The 17,811-nt window shown below is 50.0% G+C and overlaps 1 protein-coding gene across 1 annotated transcript in view; it reads right to left on the bottom strand.

The window, feature by feature from the left end:
• Positions 1-452: 452 nt before the first annotated feature.
• The window catches only part of TRANK1 (tetratricopeptide repeat and ankyrin repeat containing 1), an 89,533-nt gene continuing 72,174 nt past the window's right edge, over positions 453-17,811 (bottom strand). Inside the window, exons 19-24 of the mRNA XM_054595765.1 lie at positions 14,716-14,819; positions 14,475-14,607; positions 9,925-10,070; positions 4,099-7,142; positions 3,146-3,244; positions 453-1,982 (exon numbers count right to left, since the gene is read on the bottom strand). Of these exons, the coding sequence (XP_054451740.1) occupies positions 1,882-1,982; positions 3,146-3,244; positions 4,099-7,142; positions 9,925-10,070; positions 14,475-14,607; positions 14,716-14,819 (3,627 nt within the window). The 3' untranslated portion in view covers positions 453-1,881. The remainder of the gene's footprint in view (positions 1,983-3,145; positions 3,245-4,098; positions 7,143-9,924; positions 10,071-14,474; positions 14,608-14,715; positions 14,820-17,811) is intronic.

Raw genomic sequence — 17,811 nt, 5'->3', positions numbered from 1 at the left:
GGGCCACATTTAGGCACTGGCAGTGTGGACGGATGGGACTCACCCCAGGTGACACGGCTCCCCGGGGGCAGGACAGAGATTCGATTCCAGATCCTCTGCCTCCCAGGCCAATGTTCTTGTTAAGGGGCAGTCCCAGCGGACCGCACTGGCCAGACGCTGTACAGCCCACGCCCCACATGCTCAGGCGCATCCGGATGGGAAAGAGCCACTGTGACCAGAGGCAAGTCCTGGGCTGTGCTTCTCTCCATCCCTGTCTTAATTTCAGGGGCCCGGCAAGCTCTGCCCTGGTCAGCACCGACCCGCTGACCAGAAAGACCCAGCCCCAAGATTTATCCCCTTATTCTCTGAGGGAGGACTGGAAATAAACAAATGGACAGCAGCAGCATGTAAGAGAAATGATTTAAACTTTATAAAAATGTGATCATACAGCAAGATTTGATTGGGTTTTTTTTTTTCTTTTTCTTTTTTTCTGGCAAGTGAAGGTCATTAAAAAAAAAAATAACACACCTGGAATAAAAATTAGAAACTAATAAAAATTAGAAACATAAACATTTCAAGGAAATAGAGCCATCTAAAAAGACAGTGGAGAGAAAACAAGGAGCAGCAACAGCAGCGGCAGCAGCGGCGTGTGGGGAGAAAGTCGGTTCCGTTGTGACGACAAAACAATGAAGGGCCGAGGGGGGCCTGACCTTCCGCTCCAGGCTGAGCTGAGGGGCTGGGGACGGTGGGCAGTGTGGAGGCACGAAGGCTTCCCCCACAGACCCGTGAGAGAGGCACAGAGGCGTCCCAGATGGGACGCCACGATGGCCACGGGCCCGGGGGGTCGGGGCCGAAAGCAGCGGCCTCCTGCAAGCAGACCCACCCTGCCCTCCTCACACAACGCCGACCAGCCGCCGGCAGCGACTCACAGGCACACCTCTACGGATGGGCACTGAGCAGCTGGTTCCTCCTCTGTCCACTTGTCCCTCCCCTGCACCGCTGCAGGTCCCTGTCCCGCCGTGGTGAGCTCAGGGGGAGGAAACTTATCCGAACGTCCACCTGAGCTAGGATGACAGACTTGTCAGAGAGAACCGAGAAGACTAGATACAAAGCTACATACAAAACACTTTTGGAAATGTCCGTACCATAGCCGAGGCAGAGGTAGGACCACCTTGGCAAGGCAGGCTGGGAAGCCCCCAGCAACAGCCCCCGGCCTGTCCTTCTAGGGGTCCTGTGGCTGGCCCCCCAAAGGACACTGCAGGGGGCAATTCTTGACTACATTCTGAGGTAGTCTAACCATGACTTGTGCAGGGGGAAGGAGGGTAGAAAAGTTGCCACAGAGAGAAAAGGCTAATGCGTATAATGAAACAAACGACACCACAAGTAGGCTCAGAGACGACCAGAGTGCGGCTTGGGGGCACGGTGGCCGGTGGCGGGGCCCTCACAGACCCAGGCACACACAGCGCTTGGTGCAGCCGTGTGAAAGGAGATGAGTGAATCCAAGGAAGGGTTTCCTGGTCCAGGGCAGTGGCACCTCTGAGGTGAGGGGTGTCCCTCCCACAGACACATGTCATGAAGGTTTCAGGCCAGAGAACTTGGGGGCTTTGGGGTGAAGAGTTCCAAGGTTCCTCACGGCGATGACTGCCCTCACCTAGTGAGTGTGAGAGAACTAATACCGGTGGACTTGAACTGGGAAAGAGCTAGAGGGCCCTTCTCTGAGGGAGCAGGCTGACCCTAAGCCACTACGGAAAGAGAAGTAACAAGAACCAAAAGCAAACAGGTTGCTAGACTTCCCTACTTTTTGACACTAATAGCCATTCTTTTCTCTTCTGCCCCAGCACTCAGAATTCTAAGTCAGGATGGAATGTTCTGAAGGTTTAGACGGCAGCAGCTGTGTGGACCTTAGTATTTTCTTTGCTTTCCACATTTCCGTGCACGACTTTTGGGAAGGAGCTCACCAAAGTCCTCAGTTTCATTTTCATAATCATCTTCCTGACCGATACCTATTTAAAAAGCAAAGAAACAAACAAACAAAAAAAAAAAGAAACAATATGCAGAATGGTGATTCTTTTTCCCCCCACTCCAATGCAAAATATAACATCCTAGTAAAACCAAATGTCTCTGTAATTGTTATTTTAAATTAAAGGGGAAAGGCCTTCCTTCTACCAGGTGCCAGAGAGGGAGGATTTTCTTCTCCAAGTACGGACGCTGCTCCCCGGGATAAGCCAAACCCAAAGTCAACGCTCTCCTGGAGGACTAAGCTCCTGCATGCTGCCTCCTCTGGCCCTATTTTAGAGGCCCTTCAAATGGAAGACATTAAATAAAACCTACACTCCACAACAGACCTGAGCTGATACGTCAGTTACCTTCTTTTTGAAACAATAACAAAAATCGTGGTCCCGGATTTTCCAGGATTTTTTATTGGCACAGACATTCGGGCCGAGTCCCCTCACGTTCCCCCCAGCTCCGGGGTCTGGGTGTTCCAACAGCGTTTGGATTAAAAGGACTCACAGGAGGACGACCTGGAGTGAGTGAGCTCCCAGGGTAAGGAGAAATGAAGTCAGGCAGGGAGGGGGCAGCAGCTGGGATGGGCCAGAGAAAGGACTTTGCAGATCAAATAGAAGTGGCAAGATAATTGTGTCAGGAGAGAAACCTGGGTCTTTCTGCACGAGGCTTTTGTGCTCTGTAGGAAGATGCATGCAAGTTGCCCCAAAGATCTTGTTTGTTTTGTTCACAAATTTGTTTTTATATCCTCAAGCCCAGAACAGTACTGATGCGTACTAAAAACTCAAGAAATAATCATTAGCTTACACTCAACCGTATTCATCGGAAAAGGGCTTTGCAATACTTGGTGTATCCATGGGGCGGGGGCGGGGACGTCACTGTTGTGAGCACGAGTAGTGGCCAAACATCACTGATAATAGCTCTTGAGTAGCGAAAGAGGTTTTATGAAAAAGCAAACAACACATGCCCAGAATAATGCCCTCCCAGTCAGATGGAGGACCTCAGATACTACGTGGTTATAATCTGACCGCAGGGCGAGGCTCCAAGCCAGGGCGCGGTCGCTACTGACCTGGTAGGCAGCCCCCCTTCAGACTGACCTGAATGTCAGCAGCACAAGCACCAGGGGACCCAGAGCACTGTCCTAGGCTAAAGGCCTCCTTACCGTCCTCCTTTAGGTGCAGTTCTGTTCTCTTCAGCCACTCCCTTGCTTCCTCAACTAACGGGGTCAGAATGCGGACAAGCCGGGCCATCACCTCCTCCGCTGTGGGAACCAAAGAACGAGGGCTGAGCGAAGGAGCCACTGTCGGGCCTCGAACGCCCAGGACTAGAGCCGAAGTCCCCACCTCCCAAGACCTTGCCTCTGTGCTTCCCCTGAGGACAGTGACAGGGTAAGGACCCACGGCCGCCCTCTGCCACCACCAGGAGCACAAACTACAGTGAAATGCTAGCCTGCCACCATGCCTGTGTGTCTGCAGAGAGCAAGCTTTTCAGGGAAGCTTTGTTCAAAGTGTCGTTAAACCTTAAATGGCAGTGACTGAATAATTATAGAATGATTTTAAAATATGCAATTTCCCTGATTTTATAGGTAACATAACTTCCACTGAGTGTTGCTAAGAAATAGCTAATCAGGAAGTGAGAGGAAATCTGATTCAAAGTCCACGTTAGAATTCTCATCATTGAAGGCTCAAGCTGGGTATGGTTCAAGGACCCCCCTAAAGGAAGAGACCAGCTATGCACCCTCAGATCTGAGTACAGGGTGTGTGCTCAAGCAACAACCACTGAATGAATCAGCAGCTTAAAGCGTTTCCTCAAGCCTTTAAACATTCTCCCAGTATCATCTGCATAGAACTAGTCAGCAAGCCCTTTTCTTGTCTCTTGTGCCAGGGCAAGTACCCTGGCCCAAGGTGATCAGGAAGCTTTAATTGGAGAAAAGGTGGTCCAAACCACTGGGCTTTGCTCTAGTTTGAGAACACATGGTCCTCACGTGTATTTTTGCAAATGCCAAGTTCCATGGCCACCAGTCAGACCTCAAACCGCACAGGATTTGACTTTGGCGTGTGTTCTCAAGGTCAGGCTCTCCCACCACCTGGGCCCCCGTTTCTAAGGGCCCCTTACCGCCAGCCCAGGCCTTCTGCCTGTAGAGATCCTCCACCGTATCCGAAACCTTCTTGATGTTCTCCTGGACCTTCCCCTGCAGCATGTGGCTGTGCTCTTTGGGGCCCCGGTGACTGCGAATCCAGACGCTCTGCTCGATGTCCTGCACCACCTGCTTGCCTTCAGCAATGGCCGGGTCCACGTTCTCGTGGAAAAATTCGAAGTACTTCTGGTAGGCCACTTGCTGCCTCTGGTGGCCTTCTAGGAGGACATGATGCTCGTAAGACTCGCTATTCCTCTCCTGATCTTCCTTGTCGTCCAGCTCCGCCCCGGAAAGAGCCACGGCCTCTGAAGCCTCTCCCTCAAAGGCTTCACTGGGGCTGAAATAGTTCTCAGGGCCTCGGGTGAACTTCACTCCACACAGGTCACACTGGGTCCGGTCGACGTCGGCCCTTTTGAAGATCCCGGTCCCAGGCTCCCTGGTCTCCTCCCTGAAGCACCCCGCCTGGGCACTCACCCATCTCCTCCAGCTGATGCACAGTGACACCACCAGGCATGCCCGCCTCAGCTTCCGCCGGATGGAAGCCTTCAGCTGCTTCTGGGACAGGATGGTGGCGAGGAGATGGTCTCGCTCTTCTGATGCCAGCTCCTCCATCTCATCCTGACCAAACTCACACTCTGGGTCGGAAAAGTAGTCCACGGGAGCCACACAGAGCAAGCGGTTTAGTTTGACCTCCTCGTGATACAGGCCGTGGACCCCTTTGTTGTGCCCGCTGTCCCACCACCAGCGGCAGTCCATCAGGAACTCTTCGTCCCGCTCAAAGAGCAGGTCCTGCAGTGCTTCAGCCACAGACTTCACGTCGGCTGCCACCAACACCCGCTTCACCACTTTCCGGAGCCTCTCGGGAACCCGGTCCGGGTATTCCGTGCTCATCAGCTGCAGCCTTGTCTCAATCCCCTGGAAGTGGTTGTATAGAAGAGGTTTGCAGAACGACAGCAGGACCACCTCCGCATTCACCAGCATCACCAAGCACAGCACCAGGGTCCGCTCCGCCTCGCCGGAGACCACATAGTCTATGTCCTCAAAGGCATCGAGCAGGACGTTGAAGTGCACATTCTCAGAGCCACATAGCACCTTGACGAGGTAGGAGAGGTGGAACTGGAAATCCTGAATGGCTCTTGTCACATCCTTCGGCTTGTATTCCTGAATGATGGAGAACACGTCTCTGAGCTGCTTGTCCTTCTTGCTGAACAGAAACTCCCAGTAGTGCAAGAGCGCAATGTAGCTCTTGGGGAGGCACAGGATGGCGTTCTTCCGGAGGCGGGCCAGGACCACCCCGCAGTGCACGAACTGGAACTCCAGCAGGGCCACTGTGTTTCCAATGCTGGGGATGAGCGGTTCTTTGCACCTCTTGACAAGGACGTTCATGAAACGGAAAAAGAACCTCTTGAAGTTTTCTGGGTTCCTGTACACGTAGAACTGGTTGATGCAATTCTCCAGCAGCCGGATGAAGCACACGTGGGTCTTCTCAGTACTCTCATCATCCTTGTTGGGCGCCAGCATGCCAAATTTCCCTTCTACTCCTTTCACCCTGCTGCCTCTCCCCCTGCCCCTTTCATCTTTTTCAGACGCTAGAGCTTTGAGTTCCCTATGGTAGCTCTCTTCCTCCTTGTGGAGCAGCTTTTCAAACTCCTCCGGGTAGCTGGAAGAGAGCAGGAAAGCCTGCATGGCGCTCAGCCACAGGTCTGTCGACTCCCGGCGGCTTCGTGCCCTTTCATTTTGAAAGAGAGAAGAGATGTACTCTTTCAGAGCACACCTGTAGGATCGGAAGGACTTGTAATTTGGTTTGAGGATTTCTTTGCATGCCACAGGGTTTTCTGACAACACTCGCTGATGGAAATGCTTAGGGAAGAGGACATTCAGGAAGGATCTGCAATGGCCATACACATCTGCAGACAAAATATTATCAATCCCTTCAAGTTCTTCAGCTAAGATTTTAGGGAATACTTTTTTGGCTTCCAAAAGCGACCCACTGATTGCCACTTGGTGCATTTTTGACTGAACCAAACACTTCGCCTCACAACGCCGCAGAGGTCTGTGGTAATCTTCACACTTTTCATCCTTACATTTTAAGCCAACAATGAACCTCATGCACATGCTGGGGTAGGTCTTCCCAAGCAGGCTTTGTGTGATCTGGCACAGCCTGCTCAAGAGGTGTTTGTTTAGGGCTAATTTCACTTGGTCGGTCATGATCAAGAAATGGTCTTTTGTCTTCTTCTCTTTCAAGTTCAAATCCAGGTCAAGAATTATTTTTAATATGGGCCCAGGGTCATTGTGAGCTATCTGGCAATACTTGGCATCCACTTGTGAAATCCCAAAAAACTCAAAGCAAGATTTGACCATATCCTTCTCTGCGTTGCTGGTTACTCTTTCGAGGGCCTTGACTAAATTGAGGAGGACCTCCAAGCCCCCCGAAGCCAGGGCCAGAACCTTCTGAGGGTCAGCCTCGCAATGGCTGGTGGCTTCATAGAGCGCTTCCACAACGCCCGCTGAGTGGTTGAGAGCATCAAACCTGATGAAGGCATCCTTGAGCTTCTGAAAGTCCTTCAGGATCACCCCCAGCAGAAACTGGGCCTCGGCAATGCCAGAAAGCTGCTTGGTTTGGCTGCAGAGTTCAAGGGCTTCTTCCAGAATGGCCTTGGTACGTTCTACATCTGAATCCCTGGCCACGTTGAGGCGAGCAGCCTCTAGCAGACACGAGGCCTGGAAGTTCTTGTCGGCAGTGAGCCTGGCAGCCTCCAGGAGGTGACCGCGTTGCTTCATCAGCAAGGCAGCCTCTTCCCTCCGACCTTCCCTCTTCAGCAGATCGGCGGCTTCTGCTAGTCGCTTCCGAGACTTCAGGAACACCAGCTGGTCGTCTATGTCTATCTTTGAGAGAACAGCCATCATCTCCTTGATCTTATTTGCACTCAGGTACTTTGCTGCAGCTTCTAAGTAAAACTGACTGGCTGAATAGGAGAGCTTGGCTATGGGAAGGGTCTTGGCCCTTAGCATTTCTTCATACCTGCAATGACAGATGACCCAAATGATAACTCATTATCATCCCGCCGACAGAATACTTCCTCCAAAGTAGAGCACAGAACAACTTAAATAAAATTCCCACCCACATGGAGACATAAATTACAAAATAGGGCCTCGACTTATGCAGCTTCTGTATCAATGCTTCATTTTACAATGATAAAATGAATTCTTTATTCTCCAAAGGAACCGAGCATTAGGGTGTTTAATCAGGGAAATATAGCAAGAGTTGCAACCTAGGCAAGTGAAAGGGAAGTTTGAAAGTCAGTCTCTTGAGCATACACACAGAACAATTATGCATAGTCGAAATTTCTCTTGAAGAATAAATACCTCCAATTTTCATAAAAGCATGAGCATCCTTTTGGGTATACAACAACCCTGTTTAGTTTGATATGTGCTTATTGAGAGAGGACACAGACGGGGGCTGCACGCACCAGCGATTACATTAGTCTTCCTCTGATTAGCTAGCCTGCGCTGTCTCTTTGTCAGGTCTGTATGGGGCTGAGTTAGTGCGACATTAATGAAGCTATGAAGGGCTCTCTTTTGCTCGGCTGATCAAAGCTGGTATATATCCCATACTGCCAACATTCAAGGCATGGGAACAATCCAATAAAACATGCTTACTTTCAAACTCTCACAAGACAAAATACACTTCCTCATGACCACAGAGGTGCCCAGGGACCTTATGGCACCCCAGGTTATCCTACAAACCAGATTTCCTAGTGTCGCAGGGCCCCAAAAAAGGGGTATAAATGAAGGTGAAGGAAGGCAATATACTTCTCGTGAGAGCAATGGTGGATGGGATAGAGAGTGTTTTTAGCAAGTTTAAGGAGCTGCCTAGGTATTTTCTTTTCAAATCTAAAATGTCCTCAATGTGTTTTGAGTCAGGCCATTGAGCAACTGAACTCCATCCATCATGCACGATGTTCAAAGAACACTCAGATAAACTTAGTGAGAGGTTCCAGTTACTCAGACAATGCTTAGATCTGAACTCAACACATCAATAAAAACTCAAGCCCTGGCTGGTATGGCTCAGTGGACTGCGCACCAGCTTGCGAACCAACAACTCAGTTGTGTAGCTCAATAAAGCTAAAAAAAAAATAAACAAGGTCATTAGAAATTGGAAAAAAAAATGTTTTGGGGGAAAAAAAATCTATGATTATTCAATGCCCTTCTGCAAAAGTGAGAACAGACGGTTAAATAAATAGTTGAAAGTATTAAAAAAAAAAAAACAACTCTCCATTGGTTTTGTCATACGAACTTCCAAGGGAATCAGCCTGGGCCATTGCTCACAACACCACTGCATAGCGCCCTGATAACTGGGTACCCAATAAATGTCACAGGCGGCACCCTGTTGTGCACTGACAGTTGGTGTCCCCCCAGATTCCTATGTGGAAGCCTGAATCCCCAGTGTGACTGTATTTGGAAACGGGGCCTCCAAGGAAGTAATAAAGATTAAATGAGGTCATAAGGGTGGAGTCCTGTGTGGATGGGATTCGTGTCCTTATAAGAGACGACGTGGAGAGTGGATGCACTCCCTCTCCTCCTCCCTCCATGGCTAAGCACCAAAGAAGAGGCACATCAGGACTTGGTGAGAAGGCAGTCATTTACAAGCCAGGAAGAGAGCTCTTATCAGTAAACCCATTTAGCCAGATCCTTGATCTTGGACTTCTAGCCTCCAAAACTATGAGAAAATACATTTCTCTTGTTTAAGCCACCCAATCTATGGCATTTGGTTATGGCGTTCTGAGCTGACTAATACACACTTGTTTTGCAGATCGTATTTGTAATGGCATCAAAGACCTACATCAAGGAATGTGCTCAGTTACCAGTCATGGCACTGGATACCTGCCTTTGCCATTTCCAAAAATAAAACTCAATTTCTTTATCCAGGTGTTGGTCATGCAAGTGTATTTATGGTGAAAATTGTGTGCACTTTTTTTGAATATAGGTTATACTTTAATAAAAGCAAACTTAAAAATTAAAATGTGAAGCTTGAATGTCTTTTATGGCCAGTTATGTTCATTTCATCACATGTATAATTTGTTACAAAGTAAAAAAGATACAGAACCAACCCATAGCCTACTACTTCTGGAACCTAGTAGGGGCTCAACCCCCTGCTGAGCAGAAATGCAGAATTACAGACTCTAATTCCATCTCGTACCACCAGGGAGATCTCCCCAGGGCATCAACCTCATATTGTTTCTAGATTTCTTGTCGACCTTGAACCCCTCCCATCTCCACTTTCCTTTGGAATATCAACCGGGCTAAAGGCTCAAGGAGGCCTCCACTAGGTCACATATGAAACAGATGTGTCCAACAGCTGAGGGTATGTACACATACATGTCATACACGTGTATGTGTATGTATATGGCTGAGCATCTGCCAGTAAATCACGATGAAGCAAGATCCTGACCACCCACTAATGCCCTTACCTTCATGTAGTCACCCATCAGTGGAATCGTCAATTCAGTAGGTAAAGGTGAGAGGACAGAACCATCGTTAAATGCAAAATTGCTGTGCGTTTCATATACACACTTGTAACATCTTCATCCCCTTCTCTTCCTGACACTGTGTCAAAGCTCATCAAGAGAGCAGAGAACAGAGAGTCCCGCTTTCAAGGAGCTCCTGACCCAGCATCGAGGTCACCACTCGAGTGGAAGAAGGGTGGCATAATTAAGCCACTATGGAAGAACAGGACAACAGCACCCGGAGAAGGCTGCCCCCAGAGAGCGGGGAACAGGAAGGGAGAGAATAAGAGCACCTACTTTTCCACGGCAACAGCAGCTTCCTCATAAAGCTCCTCTTGACAGTACATTTTGAGAGCTAGATCAAATTCCTGAATTTGCTCAAAGCATCTGAAAGCATCTTGATAGCATTGGCTTCGCTTATAGAAATTGGCGGCATCTTTTATCTAAAACAGAGTAAAAGTTTCCTCTTGTAGGATTCAGAACGTAACTCTTTATCTTAAAAATAAATCAACTTTCAATAATAAAGGATGATCCTATGTCTTGCTATTGGTTAGAATCCCGTGAAAAATGCTAAAACATAAGTAATGTGATGAAAAATAATTCTTTATAGGGAGAAAAATAAAGTTAAATCCAACCTCATACCATACACCATACACAAATTTAAGCTTCAAATAGGGTTAAAGCTCTAAATGTGAAAGCTATTGGAGGAAAATGTACGAGACTATGTTGTGACCTGAGAGGTAAAGTTCACTTCAACAAAATGAACTTCTGGGGAGAAACTGATGGATTTTATTACATCAAAAATGCTCAACAAAGGACACATGGGTAACAGAGAGAAGACATTAACACCTGAACAGCACCAACGGTCCTTTCTGTGGAGATGGAAATGCCCCATATCCGTGCTCTGCAATATGGCAGCCCATTGCCATGTGTGAACAGTGAGCACCTGAAACATGGCTAGTGCAACCAAGGAACTGACTTTTAAATTTCATTTAATTTTAATTAATTTTCATTGCCACATGTGGCTAGTGGCTACTAAACTAGGCAGGTTTAGAACATAAAATGGATTCCTGCAAACACACACACACACACACACACACACACACAAGACTAACACACAAAAGAAAACTACGCCAAGCATATAAACTGGCAGTTCAGTAGGGGAAGCTTAAATGATGAATAAATATATGAAAACACACGGCCTCACTAATAATCAGAGAAATGCAAATTAAAACCACAGTGAGATCCGTCCATCAGGTTCTCAAAAATCAGGAAATCAGTACCCAGAATGTGGGGCAGGTGGAACCCTGGGCACAAAGTGGCAGCAGTATCCTGGCAAGCTGCCACTTCCACTTAGTGATATTCAGTACATGCACCCCTGGGGCCAGCAGGCCCGTGTCTAGCACTACACCTCTCGGTCTCACACCGGACTAGAGCAGACGTGCTGCGCCACAGTGCTATGTGTGGCAGTCAGGACTTGGTGGCAACTTGGATGTCCACCACCAGGGAAATGGCTAAGTCAGATGCAGCAGGTGCCCGCTGTGGGGCACCATCAGCGACCAGAAGCCCAGCCAGATAGCACTGCGGCAGGAGGTGGAAAAAGTGAAAAAACAGAACAAGATGCTATTTAGATGAACTTAAAATATGATACATGTACAGAAATGCTACTCTTTGTTCTTCCTTTATGCCTGCATATGGGCACATATATTAAATGCATTGGGATGGTTGCCAATGAGAAGAGAATGGGAATGGACACCAGCTATCAAGAGGAAGAGGATGAACAAAACAAAATGCAAGGAGTGTGGCCTTGTACCAAGTTCATTGGTGGGTTTGCCATGAATAGAAGAGTATGTATATTCCACTCCTCATCCTCTCAGCCTTCCCATCAGTTAACCCTGTGTGCTTGGCTCCCCCCACATTTCCCAGATATGACCCCTCTACATGCAAACAAAGGCCATTCCCGACCGTGGACTCCAAGGCCCTACCTGATTTGTTCCTGCCCTGCCCCTTGCTCACTTTACCATTCCTACCTGCACTCTCTGCTCTGGCCAAATGGCTTCCTTGCTGTTCTTCAAACCAGGCCACATGCCCCCACCCTGTGGCCCACTGCCTGCCAGGATCCTGGGCCTGCTGAGCCCTCCAGCAAAGTCTCTGCCCCAAAGTCGGCTTCCCAACTGCGCCCTGTCTAAAACAGCAACACCTGACACCCTCTGCCCTCTCCCTAGCCCTCATCAGCACTGACATCTCCGGTACCACTGGCTTATCTATCATCTCTCCCACACCAGGAAGGGCCGCTCTGCGGGGGTGGAGGCCCTGCTCTCTTGCCTCCCGCCTGCCGAGCACCCACAGAGCCTGGCACATAGCGGGGGTCCATGGATTTGTTGAATATTTAACTTCATGGCTCTCCTTGCTGCACCTGAGGCCCAAAGAGAAAACAAAATCAAAATGAAGCAAAACAAAATCCATACGGCAGGCCCTCTGATAAAGCTCAGCTGGGTTTTATTTAACCAGACAAGCTACACCAGGGGCCAACATATACCCGAGATTGAGGTGTGAGGTTCTTCTCTGGCCAGAGCTCACTGACGGGGGAGCTCGTGGACCCACCTGCCACATCACTGAAACCCCATAACCAGCGCGCTAAGCACCCTGTCCCCTTCTCCTCAACAGTGCTGATTACTTGGGTGTGAGTGCAGGCCCAGGAGGTGCCAAGGGTGCAACCCAGGCGGAGAGTGAAGAGGGGGTGGCCCTCGGGGGCAGCTCCCCAGCAGGCCAGCTCTGTTCCACGGGGAGGTCCCCACTGCCACCCAGAGCACGGGCTGTGACAGGTTTCCAGGGAAACCAGTGCTGCTCTCCGGAGAAAGAGAGGGAGCAGGCGAGGCCGAGGGATCCCTGGAAGGAAATCTTACACCCCCACAGACCCTCAGTTCTCCCCACAGGCAGCGTGCACTGGGGGCTGGGAAGATTTGGAGGGGATTTGGCCTTAGGATTTTTACAAAGGCTGCTGCCAAGCTGGTCAATTTGAGTTTGATGGGATGACCCCAAGAGGCCTGAAGCTGGCTGAGGGTCGAATCCCCCTCCAGGGAGGGGTCTGAGCAAAAAAAAAAAAAACGCAGACTCTTTCCTGGGTGGGGCTTGGAGCTTCTAGAATGTACTGGTCAGGCCTGTGGAAGTGGAAGGGAAGAGGCACAGGGCGGCCTCCAACTCTGCAGGCACTGCAGTCCACAGGAAGGGAACGTGGGCGTGCCTACGGCCTTCTGGTCCTCCTGACCCCAGCCCACCCACCCCACTTTCAGAGGCAGAGCTTGGCAGGCTGGGGAAGGCAAGGCGAGCAGATATGGAAGGGGTCTCTGGCTCAGTCACGGCAGGCACTGGTAGGCAAAAAGGGGAAAGCAATGGACTTAGGCCTGTAGTTGTCACTGCTTGGGATCCAGGAGGTAGCATGAGAGGCTGGAGGGCAGGGGACTAAGGAACACGGAGAGACTGGAAACTGTTGTAGTTGCTGGAATCGTAGGACCCAAAACTGCCACCCACACTGAAATCTCTATCCCATCCCCATCTCCCACATCCTAAGCAGTCGCATCTCGTAACAAACACAGGGCAGGGCAGGCAGCATTGGGGCCACATTTCAAACCTCCCAGTAGGTCCCATCCCCACCCCACCTCACCCAATGCCTGGGGTGCTGTGAGGATCCAGGAGTTACTACATTTCACATAGAGGCATGGAAACCCACCACCCTACTGGAGGGTCTCAAAGCCCATCAGGAAGTGCAGCAGCCGCAGCTGGGCACTGCAGAACACAGCCTCTGAGACTCCCCGTGGTCAAGGACCAGGTGGTTTTACACGTCTAATCTATCACAACTGATACGTTAAAATGAGTCGTGGAATGTCCGGCACGGTGACTATAGTCTTGTATATTTGAAAGTTGCTAGAAGAGGAAATCCTGAAAGTAGTCATCACAAGAGAAAAAATTATAACTATGTGTGGTGATGATATTAAACTTATTGTGGTGGTCATCTCATAATATAGTCATACATCAAATCACTACGTTGTACACCTAAAACTAATACGATGTTGTACGTCAATTATAACTCAATAAAAAATAATCACTAAGAAAATCATCACCACTTGCATGTCACGGCAATGCTACATTGCTCTAAGAATGTCTAACTGCTTACTTTCAACTTCTGTGTTCATCTCGCTGGAGACAAGCAATAGTGGCCCCCAGCCGGCCTGCTGACCACTCTGCGGGTTGCTGTGCTCTAGTCTGGCTGCTCTGTCCGACAGAGCTTTCTGCAAGGATGGAATGTGCACTTGACCATGAGCACTTGAAATGTGGCTGGTGAGGTCAAGGAAATGAATTTTTAATTTTCTTCCATTTTAATTAATTTAATTTTAAATGAAATAGTCACATGGGGCTAGCGGCTGCCAGAGTGGTTGGTGCAGACCTAGAGCAATTACAGGGAACGCGGAAAAACCACCTGCAAATGCCAAGCCATTAACCTGGGCCAACCCCAGACCGGGAACACAGAGAAAGAGAAGGAGTATCCTGAAGTCCGTCTTCCCTTTGATTTGAACATTTGGCCTCCCTGTGCTTGACACTGGGTCTCAAATATTCCCACAGACCTGAACACACACACCACACACACAGAAAATCCATGGGTTTCTGGAGCTGCCTCAACTCTTGCACAAGTGGAAAAAGAAGGGCTCCCTAGAGTCAACAGGGCCAACCTCTCCCTCTTTGGGGGGCTGGAGCCCCGTTCCACAGCAAGAAGGGGCAGGGCCGCCCACCCCCAAATCTACCCAAGGGAAGCCCTGCTCTCCCAGGAGCAGCCGTGGGCCAGGCCGTACCTTCCCCAGCCTCTCGCACAGCTGAGCAGAGAGCTGGAACTCCTTGGCGTAGCTCAGACACTTAAGGGACAGCTTTGGCTCGTTGCATTCCAAGTAGGTCTTAGCCAGTTCCAAGTACTCCACCTGCTTGTCCCTGGGAGGAGGGAAACAACACAGAGTTTCCATGGGATGTTGACCTAACAGCCATGAATTTACCTGCTGATCTCATCAGCGCAAACCTGAAATGACCCGAGACTCTTACTTGGGGCTGACTTTCTTGGATTTCATGTTCAGGGCGGTGTTGTGGGCCAGCGCCAGTTTCTCCTTCTCAAGTGCACCTCCTTTTTGGTAACACTTGGCTGCAACCTGGAAGAGGCAAAAGGTTTTAATTTCCTGCAAGGCCGCGGAGGTGCTAGCAGCACGAGAGTTAGAGCATGCGTTCCGTGTGTGCCCACACAACACTGACTCTCACCGCGGCCGGCCTGAGAGGGAGGGCAGGGCAGTGCTGGTAAGCCAAGGAACCAGCCTCCAGGGGGGAAGCCCAATGGTGTTACCCGGCTAACACTTCACACACAGAGGTTCCTTCTGGACGTGCCCAGAAGCCATGGAAAGGGTACGTGATACATATTTTTACAGGCCACCGTAACAACACCCTCGGTTAATCTTCCAACAGCCATGCAGGAGGAAGTTAGAGCCTTCTCTTGTAAACAGTAGCAACTTCAGGTGAGAGGCGCCAAGTGACGGGCCCCAAGGCACCCAGTGGCTTTTCTGGGCTCACCACAGGTTCTCTCAGGTGTGGGGGCAACTACAGTGGCTAGTGGGCGGTGCTGGTGGAACAGCCTCAGGGCACTTACTGGGAGTGGCGGGGATAAAGACAGTAGCACAACACATCCCAGAAGATAACTGACCAGATCCTTGGGACATGCAGATCTGTGTGAACCAAACAGAAGGTGGGCAGAAAAGTGTCACAGGGCACTCAGCCTGCCGCCTGCCACCTGCCCCCTGCCCCTGAGGGCTGCTTTTCTTAAGCGGGAATGCTGACACCCTGTCTCCAAGCACAGGCTACAGAGGCAGAAAGTTGACCCTCTGCCCGGCATGAAGAAATGGGGCCCCAGTGTGGGCGAGGGAAGGGTTCAGTGGCACTTGCTGATAAAAGGGACAGGATCTCTTCCCCTCAGGCTCTTTGCTCAGCCTTCCCAGCCCCATGGACCTCCATTCACTCTGTCACCTGTGCCGTGCGCCTTCCCACCACAGGGCCTTTGCACATACTGTTCCTCTGATTGAACTGTCCTTCCACCTCTCTGCCTAGTTAAGTTCATTCATCCCACAGGTCTCAGCTCAACGCTCCCTTGCTTGAAGCACCTCTGCCTGTCCAGGACAGGTGGTTCCGGGGGGCAGCAGGTCTCTTACCTATGACACCTGCCCACAGCTGGGACAGCGTGCTCTTCTGTATGCCTGCCTTGTTCACCAGCATGTCCCCACAACCGAAACAGTGTCAGCCCCTAGCTTAATAGGAATCTGTTGAATGAATGGATCTCAAGCAGTTTCCCTTTGTACGGTGGTTCTGAAACATTCACTGACATGCAGCCAAAAACTCAATAAACCACCTGAGTCCTGAAGTCCTTTAGCAGAGTCAAAACAAAGTCAGGCGAGGAGAAGGCTTTTTATATCATTCTCATCTGGGCTGGCTCCCCTAAAAAGATTTTAGATGCACACGTTCAAAAGGCATTTTTAAAGGGATAAAGTGGAAATCCTTGGGCAACACATACAGGGAACACCAACAGTGTTCTGAAAGAATAAAGGGAAAAACTTCATCTAGTTTTCCAATTTATACTCATACCTGCTGCCTGTATTACCCCCCCCCTTCTCTGCCTACCCCCTCTCCAAAAAAAAAAAAAAAATCTTGGTTTTATAATAATAGCCAACCGTTCAACATTTCTTTGCCATTACAGTAAGGATGGGCGTGAATTAAAGTCTTGGGGCTGTGTCAACCTCTGCAGCTAAATACTACATATCTATGGAAATACTTCCCAGACACACCCAACAGGCAAGTTCTGTTTTCTTACCCATCGGGGTTGATTCAAGGGTGGCCACTGTCTTTCACGCCTCCCTGTACCTGGCCACGCTCCTTTACCGAATAACCCTGAACCTTCTCCCATCAAAAAGGCTACCTTTCCCCGCTCCATTCAGATCTGAGCTGTGACTTGCTCAGCCAGCAGAACACAGCGGGAGCAACGGTGGACCAGGCCAGGTCTCAAGAGGCCTTGCGCTCCTGCCACCCTCTCTGAATCCTGCTCAGGCATCATGTGAACAAGCCCAGGATAGCCTAGCCTGCTGGAGTGTGAGGGCATGTGATCTAGGAACCCCGTTCACCCCCCATCACCCAAGCCAAGAGGCAGCCAACCCCCAAAGCAACCCACTTGTCAACTGGCAGCTGAGTTCTGATGTGTGAGTCCCCCAGCTGAGACTTAACTATTCACCTGGACTCAGCTTTGCCAACCCACAGGACTGTGAGCTCCATAAGTGACTCATTTTAAGCCACTAAGTTTTGGGGTTGTTTGTCATGCAGAAAAGGTGAACCCCAGATATGAGTTACTTGCTGTAGACTTAAGTAAGCCCTGTCCCCTGCCACAGAAAACAAAACTTTCCTAAGATTAAGAATTAAGGATAACAGAACTCTTGGAATTCCCTCTCCAGACATGTCAGCTGGAAGACATCTGCAACAGTGGCTGTTGCATTCTCTGACTTGCATTCGCATTGCACTCATCGCTTCCAGTGCCTTCACTCGGGCCCAACTCTGAGGACTTCCAATGAAAAGAAGGATCATTAGCAGCATGACGAGCTCTTCGGGGAAATCACTGTCTCAAAACATTTGTTCAGGAGAACCAAGAGAAGCTGCAGGCACTTTTCCAGTAACACGGGAGGAGCTGGACCAGAGCCTAGCGTGAGCCCAGAGGCAAGGGACAGGAAGGTGCTCTGCCCACAACTCGGCTCCAGGTGGTGTTCCCTCAGGAAGCACTGCCGGCACCTGCAAGCGCGGGGAACGCCAGGTGCCTGGGGGAGTCAAATCTTAGCGAAACGTGCGTTTCTGAGTGGCCATGCCCATGGGGGTCAGTTACCCACAGCACCTGCTCCTCTCTTGTCTTACGGCAGAACCTGTGTGCCAGGTGGGGTTGCTCTCCCAGACTCCCTTACAGCCAAGCCTGGGCACATGACCTAGTAGTGACCAATGACATGCAAGGAGAAGACCACTGGGGACTTCTTGACAAAAAAAGAGACCCATGAGGGAAAAGTGCCTGCCCTTCCTTCCTGCCTGGGATGCTGCTGAGGGACATGAGATGGTTGGCCCTGCCACAGC

The sequence above is a fragment of the Pteronotus mesoamericanus genome, unplaced genomic scaffold (genome assembly GCF_021234165.1).
Source record: "Pteronotus mesoamericanus isolate MK-2021 breed Mesoamerican mustached bat unplaced genomic scaffold, CSHL_Meso_final scaffold_54, whole genome shotgun sequence".
Taxonomy (NCBI): domain Eukaryota; kingdom Metazoa; phylum Chordata; class Mammalia; order Chiroptera; family Mormoopidae; genus Pteronotus; species Pteronotus mesoamericanus.
This window is presented reverse-complemented; position numbering and strand designations above follow the sequence as displayed.